The sequence below is a fragment of the Poecilia reticulata genome, linkage group LG15 (assembly GCF_000633615.1).
Source record: "Poecilia reticulata strain Guanapo linkage group LG15, Guppy_female_1.0+MT, whole genome shotgun sequence".
NCBI classification, from domain to species: Eukaryota; Metazoa; Chordata; class Actinopteri; order Cyprinodontiformes; family Poeciliidae; genus Poecilia; species Poecilia reticulata.
Genome location: NC_024345.1, coordinates 24021915 through 24042133, shown reverse-complemented (window position 1 = coordinate 24042133; position 20219 = coordinate 24021915). Strand labels below are relative to the sequence as shown.

The 20219-nt window shown below is 40.2% G+C and overlaps 3 protein-coding genes across 16 annotated transcripts in view; 2 read left to right on the top strand and 1 right to left on the bottom strand.

The window, feature by feature from the left end:
* Nucleotides 1-1228: 1228 nt before the first annotated feature.
* Nucleotides 1229-3523, bottom strand: LOC103477207 (coiled-coil domain-containing protein 177). Of its 2 annotated transcripts, none has more exons than XM_008430165.2 (2): nt 2567-3523; nt 1229-2485 (listed from the first exon to the last, which is right to left on the bottom strand). In XM_008430165.2, exons 1-2 carry the CDS (start codon nt 2918-2920, stop codon nt 1235-1237), a joined length of 1605 nt encoding a protein of 534 aa, XP_008428387.1. In that variant the 5' UTR covers nt 2921-3523; the 3' UTR covers nt 1229-1234. The 2 variants fall into 2 exon arrangements, with proteins under 2 accessions (XP_008428387.1, XP_008428386.1); XM_008430164.2 differs by having other exon boundaries at nt 1229-3075; nt 3232-3523.
* Nucleotides 3524-4571: 1048 nt separating this feature from the next.
* On the top strand, nt 4572-11665 carry nsmce4a (NSE4 homolog A, SMC5-SMC6 complex component). Its single transcript, XM_008430153.2, has 11 exons — nt 4572-5052; nt 5252-5480; nt 5558-5638; nt 6532-6662; nt 7388-7539; nt 8606-8705; nt 9060-9150; nt 10061-10152; nt 10242-10290; nt 10420-10505; nt 11345-11665. Exons 2-11 carry the CDS (start codon nt 5276-5278, stop codon nt 11408-11410), a joined length of 1053 nt encoding a protein of 350 aa, XP_008428375.1. The 5' UTR covers nt 4572-5052; nt 5252-5275; the 3' UTR covers nt 11411-11665.
* A 477-nt stretch (nt 11666-12142) lies between these two features.
* Nucleotides 12143-20219, top strand: part of tacc2 (transforming, acidic coiled-coil containing protein 2) — a 58089-nt gene continuing 50012 nt past the window's right edge. For 6 of the 13 annotated variants that reach the window (XM_017308954.1, XM_017308946.1, XM_017308951.1 and 3 more), the window contains exon 1: nt 12146-12599. In XM_017308954.1, coding sequence (XP_017164443.1) covers nt 12489-12599 — 111 coding nt within the window. In that variant the 5' untranslated portion in view covers nt 12146-12488. Of the gene's footprint in view, nt 12600-13706; nt 13803-15956; nt 16044-16699; nt 16769-20219 lie in introns of those variants that run through there. The other 7 variants (XM_017308945.1, XM_017308942.1, XM_017308944.1 and 4 more) reach the window with 6 other exon arrangements.

Genomic DNA, 20219 nt, shown 5'->3' with positions numbered 1-20219 from the left:
TTTTTTCTTTTTTACAAATAAAAGCAGCATCTGTTTTTGTATATCTGTCTCCACCAGCTGTGCACATCTGAAAACTAGAAAAAAAAAAAGTTCGCTGAAAAGAGTTCGAGCTCATTCAGACTGCAAGTTGAGCGTTAAAGTTGGGTTTAGGTCTGGACTTTGACTGGGCCGTTGTAACATATTCAGTACTTTGATCTGAATCTTTCCAGTGCCGCTCCGACTTTCTGTTTACTGTCGTTCTGCTGGAAGTTGAACCTTCTCTCTAGTTTCAAGTTTTCTTCGCAAAATCTAAATACAGCCTTGAGATTGACCTGCAGTGAAGATGCTGGCTGTCCTTTGGAATATTTATGATTTTAACAGGCATAAATGACGCAAGTAAATAAATAAATAGGTCAAACAAAGTGAGACACAATGTGGACTAATCAAATATAACTTGAAGGATATTTTGTTACATTTTATAAGCAGACTGAAAACATAAATGTTGATATTTCTATGACTCAGTAAGTGTTTACCGTATACTATGTAGAAACCCAAGTTATAAAATGTTCATCTCAATTGGCTACACTTCATTGAAATCCTTTCTCTTATCTAGTTGTTACAGAAAGGAAGTTTATCTGGTTTCTATCTGCACTTAGGGCAGAAATGACTCTTCGAATCGTAAAAGTTGCAGACCTCTAGTCTAATACGAAAGGATATTTTCTGGGATGCGGCAGCAGAATTCCCAACAACCCTGTTGTTATTCCCAGAAGGAAGGATTTTAAATCCAGAAAAATTTGAAATATTTGCTTTTTCACTGGCATAAAAAGTCAGTATGTTGTCAGAAACCATCTCACCTTATCTAGTGATAAAAGTCTAAAATCCTTCATGGAAAAAGTTGTGATTTCTGAAAACCTGAAGAAATGCCCTCGTTGACTGATCTCAGTCAACGAGGGCATTTCTTCAGTATGAATTTATTTTCATACTGAAAATAAATTCAGTAAAGATGACGGGTTTTTACTTTTGAGGCACTTCGAGTGGATTTTATTCAGGTGTAGCAGAGTAAAGGGGTTGGCAACATGTACATCCCACAATTTGGATGTTTTTCTTTAAAAAAATTTTTTGGAAACAATTCCTTCCACTTTACAGTGATGCAGCACTTAGAAATTGCCCTGCTACAGTAAATCTACATACAAACTTAAATGTGCTGTAAGGAAATAATTAAATATCTAAGAAAAAAATAAAACCCTGAGTTGTTTTAGAGTTTTATTCTGCTCATGGAGGCAGTCAGCTGAGCGTCCAGGGCCATCTGGTGGAAGGTCTGGTTGTGTGTCTGCTGCCTGACCCTGTCCCTCAAGTGAAAGGAGGCCTGCACCAGCCTCCGCGCCTCCTCCTGAATCTGCTCCTTCAGTTTTTGCAGCCTCTCTCTCTTCCCCTCTTTCACGCAGACGTAGTTCTCTCTGAGTCTCCTGCTGGCCTCCGCCTCTCTCTGGATCTTCTCACTCAGCTGCTGGTGGCAGACCTGTCTGTGTCTGCTCTGGTCTCGTCTCTGCTGAGAGCGGCTCCTGCGCAGCGCCGAGGCGTTCTTGGCGGCTCTCTCCATGCGACGCTGGCTCTGCTGGACCAGGATCTGCTTGTGCGTGAGCTCCTGGACCCTCTGCAGCTTGGCCCTCAGCTGTGCTCTTTGGACCTGGACGTCCTGCTGGGCAGCACGCTCCCGCAGCCGCCTGTGCTGTGCCTCCGCAGCTCTGGCTCGTTTCTCGGAGGAACGCTGCAGCTTCTTCTCCAGCAAGTTCCTCTTCTGCTCTTCATCTTCCGCCATCTTCTGCTCCTCTTGCCTCTTAAGCAGGATGTGACGCAGCATCTCTCTGTGATTCTCCTCCTGCAGCCGTTTCCGCTCCCTCTTCTCCTGCAGCTCTCTGGTCCTCCAGGCCTTCTCCTTCTTCACTTCTGCCGCCTGCTTCTCCTTCTCAAGTTCCCTTTTCTCCAGCTCCATCTTCTCCCTAAGCAGTCTCTCTTGGTATTTTTTACGCTCCTCTGTCTGTTTCAGAGCAGCCTCCAGCTTCTCTCTGCGTTGTACCTCAACCACTTCCTTCAGCTTTCTCCATCGGTTTTCCTGGAGCAGCATCTCCTGCTGGAGCTGTGCTGCTTTCTCCTGCTCCAGCCGCAGCCTCAGCCGCCTGCGGGCCTCCAGCTCCGTGTGCCAGTGTTTCATCCTCTGCTTAAGCCTCCTCCTTCGTTCTTTTTCTGCTTGGGCCTGCCTGGCCTCCTCCTTCCTGCGGGCCTCCTGCCGTTCCTGTTCCTCCTGCAGACAGAGCTTCAGGCGCTCCTGCTCCTTCTGATGCTTGACCAGCATCAGAGCTGCTATCTTGCGATCCCTCTCTGGCACGGTGATGCATGTCTTCCTCTTGATTTCTGAGGTGATCTTCTGCAGTTTCCTCTCAGCAGACGGAGAGTATCTCAGATCTCCCAGGCTGAAGCTGCTGATTGTGCTTCTCTCGGGGTCTCTCTTTGGAGAAACAGAGGAACAGGATTTTGCTTTGAAGCAAAGGTCTGCATAGACAACTGGCTCTGCTGAGTGGTTCTTCACCTTCTTTACAACTGCAGAGCTCGAGGCTGCATTACTTCTCGGCCATCTGCTCCTTTCGGCTTGAATAATTCTCTCCTGCTCCTTGCTGCACACAGGCACAGGGAAAAGCTTCGATCGTTCCTTCTCGTAGGATTCATGCAGAGTCCTCATGGCCTCATGAGGCGCAGCCTGCTGCCCTGCAATCAGCTCGTTCAGAGACCTAATTAGCAGCTGAACCGGTTTAATACCTGGCTGAGTCCTGGACTCCAGTGAGTGGGGACTTGTTATGACGCAGCTGCTCTTACCAGCTCCAGGCGGTTCAGAGTGGTTCAGATCCAGACAGAGAGCGGGTGAACTAGACCTCAGTTTCTCCATTGTAAAAGTTTAACCTGGTTGAAAGCCTCTTCTGCTCAGGAAGGCTGCTGAGCTGAGCGTCTGTCCTGCATGTGGAGCTCAGGAGGGGATTATCAGATCACCTGATCTCTCGCTGTGTGGGATGGATTTATTCTTCTGATAACACCCAGGAGGAGCTACAATGTTGATTAAATATCCAAGGACATTTAATTAGTTCTAACACAGGTTATCAACTTTTTGGTACAACAAACTCGGAATTAATCTCAGTCAATATCCCAGGAAATGTGTTTTTAAATGACGTAACTCGACAAATCTGCATATAAACACTTTACCGGTTACTTTCGTTTCCATGATCTGACAAAAAAAAAACTCAGAAGAGAAACTGATTGCAATCTGGCAAGGGAAATGTTTGTTTACCATGACAACGGTTCAGCAAATTACAAATAAACACCAGCTATCTGTCCCAACGGATTCTCCTTTAGCACCATCTAGTGACTGTAACCACGGCAATTGATAGGCAACAATGGTTTCAATTAAAAAAAAAACAAAACAGGAAAACAATGCAAACAATCTGACTTTTGCCCTAGAGAGACATGGAAGCTGCTTGAAAAGTTGAGTGTGGCCTTTAAACAGGTAGCCCAGGATGAACAACATTTTTAGCCTTTACCGAAGAATTCTCAAAACATTTTACCCAAGTCATCAAGCTTAAATGGCAATTCTGTCAAATACTAGAGACATTTTAAGTGCACTAGTCCCTCCTGCAACAAAAATCCCACATAACATGTTTCTGCTGCCTGCAATACATAACTTGAAAACTGGCTGGCTTCCCCCTTTTGTCTAGCCAGCTTTAGTAATACTGGACCACAGGACATGATTATAAAAAATGAACGTCCTTGTTCCGTTGTATGGACTAATGACTTCTTACTTGCTGAGTGGCATTTCAGCCCATTTTAGTATAGAACGCCTGGGCAGGAGGCCTAGTGGAAGACCAAAAAGGACATAGATCTGGCGAAAGAGGACCTGAAGTTGGTTGGCTTGAGAGTATAGGAGGCAGATGATTCATTACGGTGACCCCAGTAGGAAAACCCTGAACGAGAAGTAGAAGAAGTTAGTAGACAACTTGTTTCACTCTTTAGATTTCAGCCAGCTCATAATGGCTGGCCATTTCTATGGCGATCTCCAGTAAATGCAGTTTTTTGCACAGATTAACGTGGCCCTTTCAGGCATCAGAATGTTAAACATAACAATGAACCAGACTTGGAGGTCAAGAGTTCTCTTTCAGATATTTTTTTTTAATTTATTTTAATTATTTCATATTGTATCACAAGGAAGCAGTAAATTGCCTTGAAATACTAGGTTCATCTCCAGTTAACTCAAACCAAACTGTTTAAAGGCATGCTAATATCATTTTGTGATTCAGCAAATTAAAAAAGTATTCTGGTAATCCTATCAGTTGGTAATTAGTTATGATAATCTACCATCAGTTATGGCACCAAAATAACTGATTGATACCTGCTGGCCCAAAGTTTGCAACCAGCTTCTCACTATGAGAAACCAGCAACCTCTTCCCAGTGTCAGAATCTCACTGTGGAAGAAACTGCATTAGGTTTTCTAATATGTCTCGTATTTAATTGATGTTCGCATATAAACATCAAATAAGTCAATAGAGTTTCATTTACAATTATTATATATTCGTGATATGTGGTAGATCTCAGCCACCTGACCAAGAAAAAGTAGATCTTGGTCTCACAAAGTTTGGGTACCCCTGCACTGCAATAGTGCATCTTTTTCAGTCCAACAGAATCGGCGTTTTCCTTTTGCTTTTATTCTGAAAAGTTGTGCATGACGCTTCACGTCAACTTCCTGTGTTTGCACGCCAGAACTCTGTAGTTTGAATAGTTTTTGTCTGTTTTTAAAATAGCTTTGACGGTATTCTTTTAACAGATTTTTAGAATTTTTGCTCGTGTTTGTGTTTTTTTGTACTTTATTCTGTTCGCATTACCATAGTTAAACAAAACCGCTAAAATCAGGTTAACGGCTAACGTTAGCCGAAAGCATCAGCAGTTAACCGGTAGCTAGCGTTAGCTTTCATTTAGCACGAATCGAGAGCGTTTTATTCGCAGTTGGCCTTGTGGGTTTATCAATTCTCAAAGGTAAATGACTTTGTCTTGACTTGTTTCTTAAATATTGCATGCTATGCTATGTTTATAGTTAAACTGAACATCTACGACCCCATCGTTACTGTAATCATAGCCCGTTTCCAAACTTGCTGAAGGTAACTTTTGATGACTTTTCCCACACCTCCTCGTTTTGTCGTTTTGCTTTCGCCTTCATGTGGTTGCCCTTTCGTAGAGCCCGTTTTGCAGCAGACTAGTGATGAGAAAGGCCAGAACGGGCGGTGATGATGAAGCTGTCCGGCAGAACGGATCGTCCAGCCGGAGGAGAGCCGATCAACACCAGGGTGATGGAGAGGACCATGACTCGAGCTCCGGTGGTGTGCAAGACGACGATGATGACAACGATCTGGGCCTCAGGAGAGAAATCCGAAGCAAATACAGGGACCTCATCAACTCAGTTCAACGTGAGTTGTTACTGAGAGGCAGCGTTAACTATTTAACAAAGCTTAAATGCGCTCATTGACTTTTCTTTCTGTTGCAGAAAACAGAGAAGACATGCTGAGTCCTTCCAACAACAAGCTCACAGAAGTCTTAGAAGAGGCCAATAAACTTTTCAAAGATGGTACGTGAGAAATAACGAGGTATTTCTGATTTGGAGCTGCAACTTGGTGGCAATGTAACTTCTGCACCAAAGAGTTGAATGTCAAAAGGCAACAGTACTTCAAGAAGTTTTAATGAAATCAGCATAATGTGAAGATTGAGAATTAAGACGGTAGTTGTGTTTTTCAAATGCTGAAATTCTGGGATAACATATGCACATCAGTTTAAATTAAAACCTGTAAAAGGTGGCTCTTCAAAATAGCAAAAACATACATTTTTTTGCAATGTTTTTATGTTGCCATGAAACTGGTCACTCAAATTAAAGTTCTCATTTCTCTAGTGGTTAGAGTGAAGATAACTGACTCGTAATGATTCTGTATTTATCACAGAGGTTAAGTTCATTACTGTACAATTATATTTTCACATTAGAAGCTTAGCGTAAAATATCTTTGACTTTTTTTTTTAAATGTTACTCTAAACGCTTTGATTAAAAATATTGTTAAATTTTGAGGATTAGAAGTAAGTTTTTTTTTTGTTGGTATTTTGATGTTTGAAGTTGTTAAATAAAAGACTATTTAGTTCATTTAAAAATGTCCACTCGTCTTCACTTAAACATGGCTTTGTTTCCCCAAACAAAAACAAATGGCGTTTTGAACATTATTAGAAATTTTTCAAGCTACAGCCTGGTACAGCTGGTAGTTATGTAACCTTGATAGTTGTCTAATCAGTCTGGGAAACTAACATTACCAGAATCAGAAATGAAACATTTATGTGTGTTCCCCATACCTAATAGATGCTTTGATAGTTTGATTTTAATATTCTATGTTTAGATTTATACTAGATGGTTTTTTTTTGTCCGGTATACATCTATCATTTTTGGATTAATTGGTCAGATGTGACTTTGCTCTCTGACAGTTCGACAGGCAAGAGAGGCAGCGCTCGATGCTCAGCTTCTCGTTGTGGCTACAGACTTGGGAAAAGAGAAAGCCAGCCAGCTGTTTTCTGAGGGGAGCGCCTTTGATCCCACTGCTTTTGCTGAACATCTGGTGAGTGTTTGTACTGGGATCTGGGAGAGCTGCAGAATCAACTGGATAGCTATCAATATCAATTACAAAGGGCTGCTTGAATGCAATATTTTATTTTGTCTTTTTTTTTTTTTTTGCCATTTGATAGAGTTCTCACTACCCTGATGCCAATAAATCACATTTACTCAAGTATTCACAACTTTTTGCCATGGAGCTCAAACTCGAGTTGTTTCCACTGATCTTCCTTGACATGTTTCTCCAGAAGTCAAATTTGAGCTACAGAAACACGTCAAGGACGATCAGTGGAAACAGATTAACTTTAAGCTTCTTGGCAAAGAATGGAAATACTTGCATAATAAATTTGCAGAAATTTCAAAAACGTTTTTCCGCATTGTCATTATAAGGTATGTGTTTGTAGAATGCTGAGGAAAAATGTAAATTTAATACAGTGTAGAAAAAGTGTGTAATAAAGCAAAATGTGGAAAAATTGAAGCGCTGCACACTTTCTAAACGAACTGAAAACCTTGGTGGCCAAGTTGCTAACGATCACAACGTAACCGTGGACGACAAATGAAATGAGTGAGGAACATACGAGTTAAAAGTTTCTGAAATCATCTGAGCGTTTAACAATAATATCACATTTGCATTGTTCTCTAATTCGCTGCCCTTTTCTTTGGAGCACATTTTTTAAATTGTTCATTGAATTGATCTGTTGTCACAGGAAAACATCTCTTCTTCTCCAACAGTTGTCCTTCATGGGCCTTAACCGTCTGGAGGACGAGGACGATGAGCCGCCGAACGGCTGTGCCGGCGATGGCTACCTCCCCAAAGACGCCTGGCACCGGCTGGCCAGGAAAGCCGAGTGCTGTTTCAGGACGGCGCCTTCTTTCCACTACATGTGAGTCTCAGAGAGTTCAACGCACCCACACAGATTAAAAAAAAAAAAAAAAACCCTCGGGTTTGGCTTACGGTTCTCACATTAGGAAATCAGGAGTGAAAACAAAAACTCCATAAAATCTGTGAACATGAAGTAAGTCACCAAACTCCTGAATTTACCTCAGATTTTAATAATGTTCATATTAGTCGCTGTAGATCAGAGCTTCCACTGAAATGTATTAATTTCCGTATCTGGCATCTGGGATGATTCGGATGGACAGGAGCGATTTCCTAATACTTGAAGCAGTAATAGTACTCCTAATATTTTCCAGAAAAAGAGCAGAAAATCAAGTTTGGAAGAACATTAGTATGTTTTTCAAGAGTTAATTCCCTGTTTTCTTTGTCTTAAAGGATGACAATAAAAATGTCTTAAATTAATATTGCACTCAGGTAATTTGTAAATTTAAGTTTTCTATCAGATTGTATCAGAAGTCTATTTTAGAATCTTCCTGCAAGACAACAAAGCTTAGCTGTAAATGATTCTCAGTGATTGTACTTAATAGATTCGTACAAACTGGAAGAGTTGTGCACATGTGAAGTGATTTCAGCTTCACATGTCAGATGGTTTGAGTCCCAGAATGAATTGAAAAAAATGGGCAAATGATTTTTAAACATACAAAGCAAATGGCTGGCAGAAAAACTCAGCTTCAAGTGATCTCTTCCACAAAATAGAGCCAGAAAAGTCAATATTTAGTTAATTCTCATTCATGATTTCTAATTTCCAATGTTGTTAAAAAGCTACATTTTTGACCAAACGTGCCACAAACCTGGGTTAAATACATTCAGACGTTTCTGCATGAATTTATTAAAATAGAAAAATCTTTTTTTTAGGAAAAATATTTCACGATTGTCTTCAGTCTCGTCTATTAACATGAGAGTGAGTTAGCGATTTAAAAAGGGATCAAACACTTGAGTTCTTGAAATATCTGATCTGAATAGTTTTTATATTTGTAATTGTTCTCTTTAATTTGTAAACATTATTACTTAGAATCTCAAAACGCTGACTTTATCTGAATTTTTCTCAACAGGATGGGATCCTTCTACACAGAGCCACCGCCTCCGAAGCAGAGAATAGAGCGACAAAGGAAAGCACCAAGCAAAGAAGCCAAGAGGATAATGCCCACTCAGGTAGCTCCAGGCTGCACCATCATGGCTGCAGTTTGATACAAACATCTGAGCGGATCTCGGCAAACAGTTTGAATTATGAGGATCGCTTCACCGCTATTAAATTTTCTTTCATATGTGCATTTAGCAGTCTCCTAATGAGCTTTAAAAGTCATTTAATCAGATTTTTCTGCTTCAGAATATCTTAAGTTTTACCCTGGCTACTTTTTTCTTCCATCTTTTACAAATTTAAACCCACCTAAAGTGTCAAATTTTCTTAAAATGTTTACTTTTATTTCATAATCTAGAGCTTACTCATACATTACAAAATGATTGACGTCGAGTCTCGGCTACTAACAAGATCATGTTGCATTTTAGCTAAAGAAAATTGAAGAATCTCATCAAGAAGCTACAGAGAAAGAGGTTGAAAGAATCCTGGGATATCTGAAGAGTTATTATCAAGATGACCGTAAGTTGGAAATCATCTTTACTGATATTTGCTAAGAGGATCTACAGATGTTGGGGTACAGAGAGGTAGAGACCCTCTGCAGCGGCATCGCTGATTCCCAGCTCCAAGTTTTATTTTTATTTTTCTATGAAGAAACAAGATTTTTTGGAGGGGGAGAAGTGATACCTTGTCAACCTAATATCTTCCAAAGCATTTCTTTTTCTTTTCTTTTTTTTTTGGACACAATTTAAAATCAAATTTAAGGAGCAAAGTATTGAGCAGGGGATTTCCCTGACCATTAGTAAATTGTGGCCGTTGTGTTCAAACATGAGTTACAATTGTGCAGCTGCGTGAAGGGTAGATAGTTCTGCCATGGAGACCAGATCTGTTGTACAAACTTAAAGTAGTGAGATCATCTTGATATGTGAGGCTTTCTATTCAAATATTACAATAACATTTGCCAACTTTATTTACATGCCAAGTTTCAGGTCTTTAAATGTGTCGTCAACCTCTGCTGTAACTTTCTATTTTTTTTTTGTTATAGAAAACATAGAAAGTAATAATAAAAAAAATAACTTCTAATAAGAGATTGCGATGTAAATAATGACTGTTTCCAGCTGCTACTTTTATGATCTCTGGTCTATGTTTGACCAGTCAGTGAAGAATTAAAAACACCCAGCAGTAATACCTCCAGTGTTTGACAGTGTGTGACATCTTTTCATCAATCTCTGTGACGTCTCGGTGTTGGATCTCTGGGTCTCGGATCACCTCCGACTGTGATCTGATCAGTCAGATTTCCATTCATCCCGAGTCTGTTCACGCTTGTATTCAGAGCTGTTCTGTAATTTAGTGCCTCATGTTGGTACTCTGTCTGAAACACCTGAGTGTCTGGAATTATGTTCATAATTACTGTGTGTTTGCTTCAATACAGCATCACCAATATCATATTACGAATTTGTCATCGACCCCAACTCGTTTTCACGGACAGTGGAGAACATTTTCCACACGTCTTTTCTCATCAGGGTGAGAAATGTACCGTTTCTTCTAACCGAGCTTTGTCGCCCTCTAGTGATTCTGTGTAGGTATAACATTGTTTCTGTTTTTTTTTTCAGGATGGTTTGGCACGGCTTAAGTTGGATAGTGACAAGTTGCCTTGTATAGGTGAGTGCCTGATGGATGTTTTTTTTTTTTTTTTTAATTTTTTTTTATATACAGTTTGGTTGTCAAATAACAAGGAAAATCTCACGGTATCAAATAATTTTTTACCCTTTTATGTTTTTAATCTTTCAGAACCAGTAGAAGAGGGAGAGGTGGAGGCTGCAGGTTCATTCAGCCGCAAACAGTGCATTGTTTCCATCAGCCCAAAAATATGGAGGGTGAGCAGCTTTGAGCTTCAACTACAAATTTTGTTTCGTCATAACCACGAGATGTAATGTATTTTATTACGCTGTGACAGATCAACACCAAGTACTAATAGTTATGAAAGGGAAAGAATCGTTTTAACATTTTTTTCACAAATGATATTAAGCCCCATTTACTTCCAGACCCAAAACATAAATTCCGTCAGAAGTTCAGTTTGAATCCAGCTGTTCTGTGAATATGAAGGTAGATGATCAAACGGCATCATGAAGACCAAGAAACACACCTGACAGATCAGGAAGGAAGTTGCAACTGCAGATCTACCTAGATGTGGCCGAGCAAGAGAATATTAAGCAGGATGGCAGCCAAGCTCTTAATCTGGAGGAGCTGCCAATATCCACAGCTCAGGTGGAAGAATCCCATCAGTCGTTCATCCCAATAAATCTGCCATTTTTGGAAGGGATATCAAAGCCGTTACTGATAAGAAGCTGTTAAAAAGTCCTGATGTCCGTCTGTGATGACGCCTGTTGGGGAAATGGCAAACATGTGGAAGAAGAGGCTTTGGTAAGATGAGGAGGAAATAATATTTGGTAGCCTCCAGAAAACTTAACACTACATATTGTGTTGAACACACCATCCTCACAGCGACATTTTAGACACACAAAAAATTATAGTTGTAAGTTTTGACTGATATAAGTTTTAACTCTGGATGACTGAATACTAATGCTTTATAGATTTATTTATTTTTTTTATGCGCTGTGATATATTGTTGAAATAGTTTATGGGTGTGGATACTTTTGTACAGTAGTTTTAATTCTTCCTAATGCATCTTTTGTTGTTTATGTTCTTGTTTTAGGAGCTAATAGATGTTTTTGAAATCAAAGAGACAATAATTCAGCCTCCAGAGACGCAGAGCGAGTGACAGCGGCGCTTCGTCCTGTATCACCAGTTTTAAATAGCAGCTTCTTTCTACGCCCGTTTGATCCCAAACACCTTTGTTTGGGTTTCATGGGACCAACTCATCTTTTTACTGTTTTTGGTCTGTAAGGTTTTTGTGTGTGTGCGTGTTTTTTTTGTTTTTGTTTGTTTTTTATTCATGCAGAAAAATAAACCTCTTTAGGATTTCACAGATTATTTTTTTGTGCCATGTCAGAAATTAAACATGATTTACATTGTGTTTTATAGCTTTGATAATATAATAATGAGACGGTCTGAAACAGTCCTTCTTAAAACTATTAAGACATTTAATTTAAAAAAAAGTAACAGATTAGTTTAATCTTTAATGTTATTTGATGAAAGATTCAGTGTAACATTAGTTTTGAATACATCTGACATCTGTTCCTGTTTTAAAAGCTTTTTTCTTTTATTTTCATCTTATCCACATTACCCACACCACTTTATGCCTCTATGCAGTACTCGCACTTTGTTTACACTGTTGTGCTTCATTGAGAAAATACGTAAGCAGCGTCCCTGTTGCATGTTTTTGTTAATTAAAAATTGTTTTTGTCAAACACAAAGTCATTATTTGCCAAAGCCCTCGTCTGGAGCCGTCAGATAGCATTCCGCTTTAAACAGCGGATACATCCTGACTCCAGCAGCACCAGAAGCATCCTTTCATTGTCTTCGATCTTTTAAAGAGACAGGCACGTTTCACGCTCCCTCCCATCCCTTCCTCTCTCTCTCTCCGCTCGCTGAGATTTTTTTTCCCTCTGAAGCAGAGCCTCCATCCGCTCTCCCTTGCTGTGATTTAAAGCTCAGCTGGATCTCAGGCTGCAGAGAGCGTCTCCTGTTTTCTTTGTTTTTTTGTTTTTTTTACCCCTGCTTCTGGCACGTTCACTTGATTGGAGGGAGCGTTATGTAACAGTGACTGGAGAATATATGTCACGGGAAGACCACGGGCATCACAGGCAGTGATGCACACTCATACGGACCGACATCGAGGCGTGCACGAGCAAGCTTCTGCAGTGATGCTCTGGTGATGCTGAGGCTGACTGATAAGGATGCAGTTCTGCAGGAAGGTGCTGTGCCAGCCGTGTAGCGCCAGGGTCACTTCACCGGAGGAGGACATGGAATACAGGATGGGGAGCTGCATTGGAATCTCGCACAAGCAGGTAAAAACGGAGGGGGGCGGAGGCGCCGTGTTGAATGGAGGCGTTTCATTCAGGGAGAGGCGAAGTGTGTTCTTGTGCTTGAGGAGGGATGAAAGCAGCAGGAGAAAAGAGCTGCAGTTTATAAAAGTGAAAGGATGGTGTGAGTTGTAGAGGATAATTGGAGGCAAGAGTGGGATGCTACTTGTCAGCTCAAGTTGAGCAAGGAACCTCCAGTAGCAGAAGGCACCTAGAAGACAAGTGATGAGTATGGAGGCTGTTTGTGGGAAACAGCTGGTCAGATTCATGCTATTTATAGGGATGATGTGTAGTCTGCTTAAAGTGGCCTTTAAAGATGGCAGATAATAGAGGAACCAGATCTGCTTCCAACCCTCTGCTGTCACAGAGTGGAGATGAGGTTTTAGTCTGATGGCGCTTCTCTCTGAGTTTATCTCAGAAGGTTTGTGTCCTTACAACTCGGTGTAAATGTGAAGCGTGGCTACAGGTGGCATGGGCACTGAAACCCTTGTAGCTTGTTACGTTGCCTTCTGGTTGTGTTCTCAACTCTTGAATCCTTACGTAAACATCAACGTGTTTTATTTGGGATTTTATGTCGCAGGCCAAATGAAAAAGTTGCAGATAATTGCAAAATAAAAGGTAAAATAAAAGATCCACATTTACCGTTTGTCTCCAGCTGTCATTAGGTAAGAGGCAGGATACTTCCTGACCAGGTTGGCATTTTTATTACAGGAGAAAACAATCATGCACTCATACCTATAAGAGGCTTAGGGAGACTAATTAACCTGACATGCATATTTTTGGAGTGAGGAATAAAGCAAAACAACTTGTACAAAAAAAAGAAGTTTGTATGATTTTTCTTTCATTTCACAGTGGTTGTATTATTGAAAAGTTAAAGGGGTATGAACGAGAGCGAAGAGGCCTTACACCTGCATCCTGCTGTTAGTGTTCCTGTTTGTTTGCAATCCATCCACCTACCACCTCCCTCAGCAGACATGGCTACTCCAGCTCCAGTTTGGTCCCCTCCCACCACTCCCTCCCCTCCCCACACGCTTGTCCCCACGTCTGCTCCTGCCCTGCGTCCAGGGCTAAAATAGCAGCAGAGAAACCGGGGTTCCTCAGGAGGGAGGACAGAAACATTAGTTTGACCGTAAACACACGCCGGACGGTCAAACCTGAGGTTTGGAAACTGCCCTGTTGTTTGCAATGGTGAGTAGTTTGTAAGCTTCATCTGAGCAATTTTTATTTTTGTTATAGCATTTTTAGAGGAAAATGGAACAAAAAGGTGATAAACGGTGCAAACTTTTGTTGCTACTTCACTTTTATTTGTACATTTGGTATACGCACGGATTTTATTGCTTTTCCTACAGCTATTTTATTTTAATCTACTTATTTACACAACTGACTAAAATCTACTTTTAGAAATATTGTACAGCATAAAATTATGTATTTGTAGAAAAATAAGTAGAAATCTCACTCTTATTGTGAGAGGAGGTCAGAAACGGGGCAGGAAATGGTAAACTCACACGCATGCTCCTCCATCCAAACCTTTCAGGACTCATGTTATACGACGGTGATGAGGTGAGAAGTGACCTGGCAGCGGTTGAATCATATGATTTCCCCTGTGTGCTGCCAAAACGCCTTGAAATGCCGCCGCCAGCTAAAGTGCACGCACATTGGCGTAAAGAGGGGGGCTGAAATTACACCCCATTCACACAAATAGCAGGCAGAGCAGATGAGCTGCCACACCGTTGAACAGGTGAGAATTAGGATGTGAGGGCGCAGAGTTATCACTGTCGTAACGAATAATTGTTGGAGAAAAACGATTTGTAAAGAGAGGTCACGGGCCCAGCTGGGGGAGCACGCATGACAAACTGTGCATTAGGCTGGAATAAAGCAGTAAATATGAGACAACTCTATTTATAAAGTCTTGCACATTCAGGTCAGTGCTTTCTGACTGAACACTGAGCTGGCATTCAGTCCCTGCAGTCATAGAAGAAATGCAAATAAAAAGGAAATGTCAGAGAGTAAATTTACCACAGCTAAAAATGCTGCTGTGTAATATCAGTCGGTGTCTGGTGACAAAGTCTGACTTACAAGGATCTAAATTGTGCATTATACTGCCAATCTCGGATTAGAGTTGCCTCCCCGCCCAGACAACTCCAGCAACACTGCTGAGAGTCAATCTGTTATTTACCCTGTAGGGATTACCTTATACAGCAGTCACTGTGTCAGTGTGCTGCAAGCATGCACACTATATGCATGGTGCTCTGGATATGTTTTGATTGAAAGTTGCTTAAATAGCAACAGAAAAGCCACATGCTTTGTAAATGCTTTGTAGACATCAACTATCTTTGGAATACACTAATCTAACTTTATCTAAATGGTAAAATTAATTCCCAATATTCTGGCATACACTCAGTTTTTAGGCGTTGTTCACAAATTTTCAATAAGGTTGATCTGGGAGCTGCTTAAGAAGCTTAACGTTAGTCTGATTGATTCTTTACAAAACCAGTTTTAATGCTTCTGGGATCTTTATCCTGATTCAACCACTTTGTTGATTTCAACTTAAAGATAGTCCTCCCTCCTGATTATCCCATCCACTTTGTACAACACTTCATAACCACTGTTAGCAAAATAAGGCTCTTGGCATGATGTTGCCAACAGGTTGGTACAGTGTTCTTAAGTTTTAAAGTCCTAACCTTGACTCCTCCAAAAAAATTTTTTTTGGTCTTTTTTTTTTTTGTCATTGTGGTCAAATAGTTAAATCTTTTCCTTTTTTAACTCTAAAACTCCAGAAGACATTTGGTTGATCAGTGAGGGAAACTGCTAATTTCAGTCAAGTTTGAAGGTGTAGGTTGTAGAGTAGGTGATTCTTTCATCGTTGATAGTCTCAGTCCATGGTGATATGAAACTGGCTTCACTGTGAAGAGTAGATCTGGTAATCTAACGTCTTCCAGCTTATGATTAGATGCGATATATATCCATCTAGATTTATGCCTGGACTTTGTTAAAATATTTACGTTCTGATTGTGGCTGCAGATGCCCTGATTTTAGGAATGTTTTTTTTTTTTACTACAACAGAAACATTCCCAATATTTCTATCGATCATGATGCTATTATCCTACTTTTTTAAATCCCACCACTTGCACTTTGGCCCTGCAGGCAGGTTTTGGCATCAGTCTGCGCTCAAATTCTCCATTCCTTCTCACCCTGTACCCGTTCAAGCTCATACCAAAGGGTCCCTAATCCTGCCAAGAACATAAATCTCTAAGTGTTGAGTGGCCCACAGATCCCCAGTTTTATTTTGTCTCTGTACTGAGCACCAGAACGGTCGTACGCTGATGGTCTCTCTGTTCACAGATGATGTGAGAGGCCTTTGGTCTGGGCAGTTGTGGCCCTGCACCTGGCTGAGCCATGGGAAACGAGAGCAGCACTACTGAGACATTGGTAAGGGCAAGACTGCTACTTGCTCCCCCACTGTGCTGCTTCACATTTTTCAAAGTATTCCTAGCACAGATTGCTAACAAAGTTAACTTAATTTCTGTAAGTATTAAAATTGTGCTTTATTTCTTTACAGACTGAAAAGATTTCCTAAAGTTTGATTAATTACGCCACTAAAATGTGCCTACTTGCATTCTGATGCTTCAATTTTGTACTTAAAGAGAAGGTCCGTTGCAAAACAGTAATTTGCACGTGACTGGAAGACTTTAGGTGGAGAACTTTGGATTAATATATAAGGGTTAAAATAACCGTTTGTCTCATGACCACCTTATAATCTAGGTCCAATACCTACTAAAGATTTAGTTTAAATTCCTGTTTTCCTGATGAAGTGAAGTTGATAACTGATTATTGAGTAATATTTGTTTCATAATTCATCTGTCTTAAATAAGAGTCTTAAAAAGTCTGAAATTTAATTTACCGAAACTTGAAGAAACCCTGAAAAATTGTAAACCAGCAGTTCTCCAACTTTCTAACAACAACCAATTGCCTTGGGAATAAAACAATTGTTAAACTATTAAAGAAACTTCATAACTCCAGCTTCTCTTGGTTGCACATTAGCTGCTTTCCCCCCTTTTGGTGAACCGTCTTGTTCCCCGTTACAGCCAGAAGAGGGCGCTCCAGAAAACGTGGTTCTGTTTCCACCCAGAGAGAACCAAACTGAAACCCTGCAGGTACACAATATCTTTGAATGCTTGTCACTTTTGAAAGCATTTAGCATCAGTTCATAGAGGTAAGATGCTTAGAGTGCTTGTTGCTGTGAACACCGCTAATTATGCTACAATGTTTTGCCGGTTTGGTCCACAGAGAGGAAACTGACCGTGTTGTGTAAGCTAAGAATGTGTGCATTTGTTCGATATCCTTGGAAAGCAGGTGGTTTGGCTTAATAGATGTTCTGTTATTACTTAGATGTTTTATTATTACTATATGATGTCTAATTCAAATAGTCACATTTTATTATGTCCCTTACTGTAACCTGTAGTGACCTGAAAGAAATACAAACAAATAACAATCCTCCAAACCCTACATTGTCAATAAACCAACAAGACTACATTGAAGCTCTCAGTTTACTCAGCTGTGCTATTGTGGCGATAATAATTGATTATCAGTTTTACAAAAAAAGATTCAAGTTGAAGTAATACATTTCATATTGGTGTGTGAGTGTTTAGTACAGCAAGAATTTTACTTTCCAGCTTGTGTAAATTGGGGTGATTATATTTTTATTTCTAAAAAAAGAAGAAGACACCAGTCCTGAAACACTTAATTCTGTTCACTTAAAACTGCAGTATGTAACTTTTATATAATTTTTTTTAAAGAAACATATTTGTTCTCTATGTTCTAACAATACAATATGAGACAAATAGTCTATAAAAAAAAAAAGCTTCTCAGATTATCTGTCCCACACCATACTGTCATTAGTTTTAACAGATGTAAAAAAAAAATTCTAAATTTACATGCTGCAGCTTTAACATTTAAAGTTTGCCTTCTCTTTCTGTCATAAAATATCAAGTTCTATTAGTTTAAAACTTGAAACTTTTACAGCAGCCCAGTTGGGCTGGATGTTTTTTCTCATGTTCAAAGTTTTAACAGTAGAGGTTTTTGTCTTATTTACCCTTTAAATAATTGCCAAAACCTTTTCTGTATACCACTAAGAGCAGCCCAGTACCACCTGGTACTTGTGCCACAGTTTTGAGAGTTGTTACTTTCTTTTTTTGTTCTTTTGTTTCTTTCTGCTTCTTAAAATACTCACAGTATGATAATTTTAATAAAAGATAACAGTTTTCTGGTAGAACTCAGGACAATTTTTTAGGTCAAAGTTGCATTATAATCTGAAACAATTTAGCTAACCGTCTTGTTGACTCTCATTTTAATATGGTGCTACTTTGATAAATGTAACAGGTAGCACTTCTTTATTTAAGTGTTTCTTTACAACCAGAAATATTTTTAAAGAGTTAAATTTGCATTTCCTTTAAGTGTAGAAAACATTAAATGACTGCCTTTGAGCTAGTTGACAAGTTTGGAGGTCAGCATTATGTTATTCTAATTTAAGGCGTTTTAATGCCATTACTATATCTTGATGGTGAAAACTGACATTATCTTGCATTGCTAATAGTAGCTAGCCTGGCTACTGAGGATATCAATTAGAAATCCCACTGGCTTCTAAACTAGAAACTGGAGCTGAGCTCACTATAAGTAGTCGTCGCCACTTGTTCCTGCATGGTTCATTCTCTCAATTATCTTTTCTCTTTTTCACTTTTGGGAAGTTTCTTACTAATCAAACATCAGCATGCTTGAATGACTCGCCTTTTTGATTGTTTACATCTACCACGGATTGACTCCGGAGTACATTCTGGTCCCCTTTAAAGGTTTCACTGCATGCCCAACCTTTGGCCTGATTCCTAGCATTCACCTGCAAAGGCACAGGAGACACAGGAGGTATGATGAGAATGAAAGAAGGAAGCCTGGGGCAGGATTAGTGATAGAAAGATGGGATTGTAGTTGGGAGGAGGGAACAAAAAGGGAAGAGAGTAAGCAGAGGGGAAGAGTTTACAGTAGATGGGGGGGAGGAGAACACGTAGCACTTCCCTGTGACCAGCCCACTCGGGCCAGTTACTGTCTCAGCAGCGAGGAGCTCTGTGTTTGTCAGTGCGGGCTAGTGTAGTGTTTCCACTCTTCACACACGCTCTGCAAGAAACAGAGGCGGCTTATGGAAATTTAGCAGGGGAGAGGCAGCAGCTGAGCAGGCGGAGGAGGAGGAGAAGGAGGAACTTAGCTGAGTCAGTGCGGGAGAGAAGAGGGGACGTCAGCAGCATGTGTTGCAGCATGTTTCGGTGCCGCTCTCTGCCTCCCATCAAAACACACAGTCCTGCAGTGGCTGCCCACACTGTGAGCATGACACAGGGATAGCAGAGGAGCTGCACTGGGGAGTCACCTTCAGCACAGCAAGGCGCACTGCTGGGTAAGTGCAGCACTCACTTTCATAACAGGAGGAAACAAACTCCTTTTTTTTCCTCCTCTTAACGGGAGTCATGTGTGGTCTATTAAAGTTTTTTAAGCACATGACATGTTGGATTAACGTGACGTACCGCATGGCGAAGATTTCCAGGCGACTTCAGCCCTGCTTTCTGCTTTGCTCTTGTGGGTTAATTAGTATGTGTGTGTGGTGTTGAAACCACACAGAAATAAGGATTTCCAGTGAGGTTTTCCACCTCACTGACCCCTCTGGTGACCTTTAAAGGACCAGTAAGCAGGTGAATCATTGCTGGCTGTAAACTTTTTGAAGCATGGGGGGCCTTCTTTTCATACAGGCTTATCATCGCATTACGTGCAGGTGCAGAAGAATGTCTTTTATTAATCTGATTATGCAACAACGATACAGAAAACAGTGCGATCACAGGCATTCAAAGTGCTACTCCTGCCAGTTCACTTTTTCATCCAATTCCTTTTATTCTCTTTTATCTTTTTGTCTTTTGGTAAAGGAGCACTGCAGAGACCAGCTAAACTAAAACATGCAAACACAGATTTATATGGCAGTTTTCTTGACTTTTTTTGTGCAAATATTTCCATGAGTGCATGAGAAATCTTGAATATTTGCTCTTGTTCTGAATGTGTTGAGCGTAGCAAGATCTGTGTTACATTGACAAAGGTGAGGCTTCTGAATCTCACACAAGATGTGTTAGTCTGATTTCAGCATCTGTGTTCAGTTAGTAAACCAGTCGAGTGTGCAGACAGCCATTTGTAATGCGGCCAACCTTTTCTGTATGTTTCACATGGACGCATGCTTTCTACAGCTGTTTATACCCAACGTGTTCACACCAGTTGAACTTTTAAAAAATTTTTTCTCATTACGATCACAAACTCGTATTTCATTTAGACATTTCCCCTTTACTTTATATTTCTGGTGGATACTTGTGAAGTGGAAGCGAAATAGTAAATGGATTACAATCTAAATTTATATTCACTTCCTTTTTTTAAAGAAACACCCCAAAATGAAATCCAGTGCAACCGATTTCCTTTATAAGTCACAGGATAACAGAGTTCATTACATATGTTTGTAAAGTAATTCATATGGTGAAACTTGGCACAGGTTGCATCATGCTGTGGGGATTTGTTTCTTTAGTAGAG

What these genes read in the sequence shown, in the direction of transcription:
- nsmce4a (XM_008430153.2), top strand. Translation starts at nt 5,276, where the DNA reads ATGAGAAAGGCCAGAACGGGCGGTGATGATGAAGCTGTCCGGCAGAAC. An exon ending in CTGCTTTTGCTGAACATCTG is followed by an intron (nt 6,663 to 7,387) that starts GTGAGTGTTTGT and finishes CTTCTCCAACAG; the next exon opens with TTGTCCTTCATGGGCCTTAA. An exon ending in GCGCCTTCTTTCCACTACAT is followed by an intron (nt 7,540 to 8,605) that starts GTGAGTCTCAGA and finishes TTTTCTCAACAG; the next exon opens with GATGGGATCCTTCTACACAG.
- LOC103477207 (XM_008430164.2), bottom strand. Translation starts at nt 2,920, where the DNA reads ATGGAGAAACTGAGGTCTAGTTCACCCGCTCTCTGTCTGGATCTGAAC.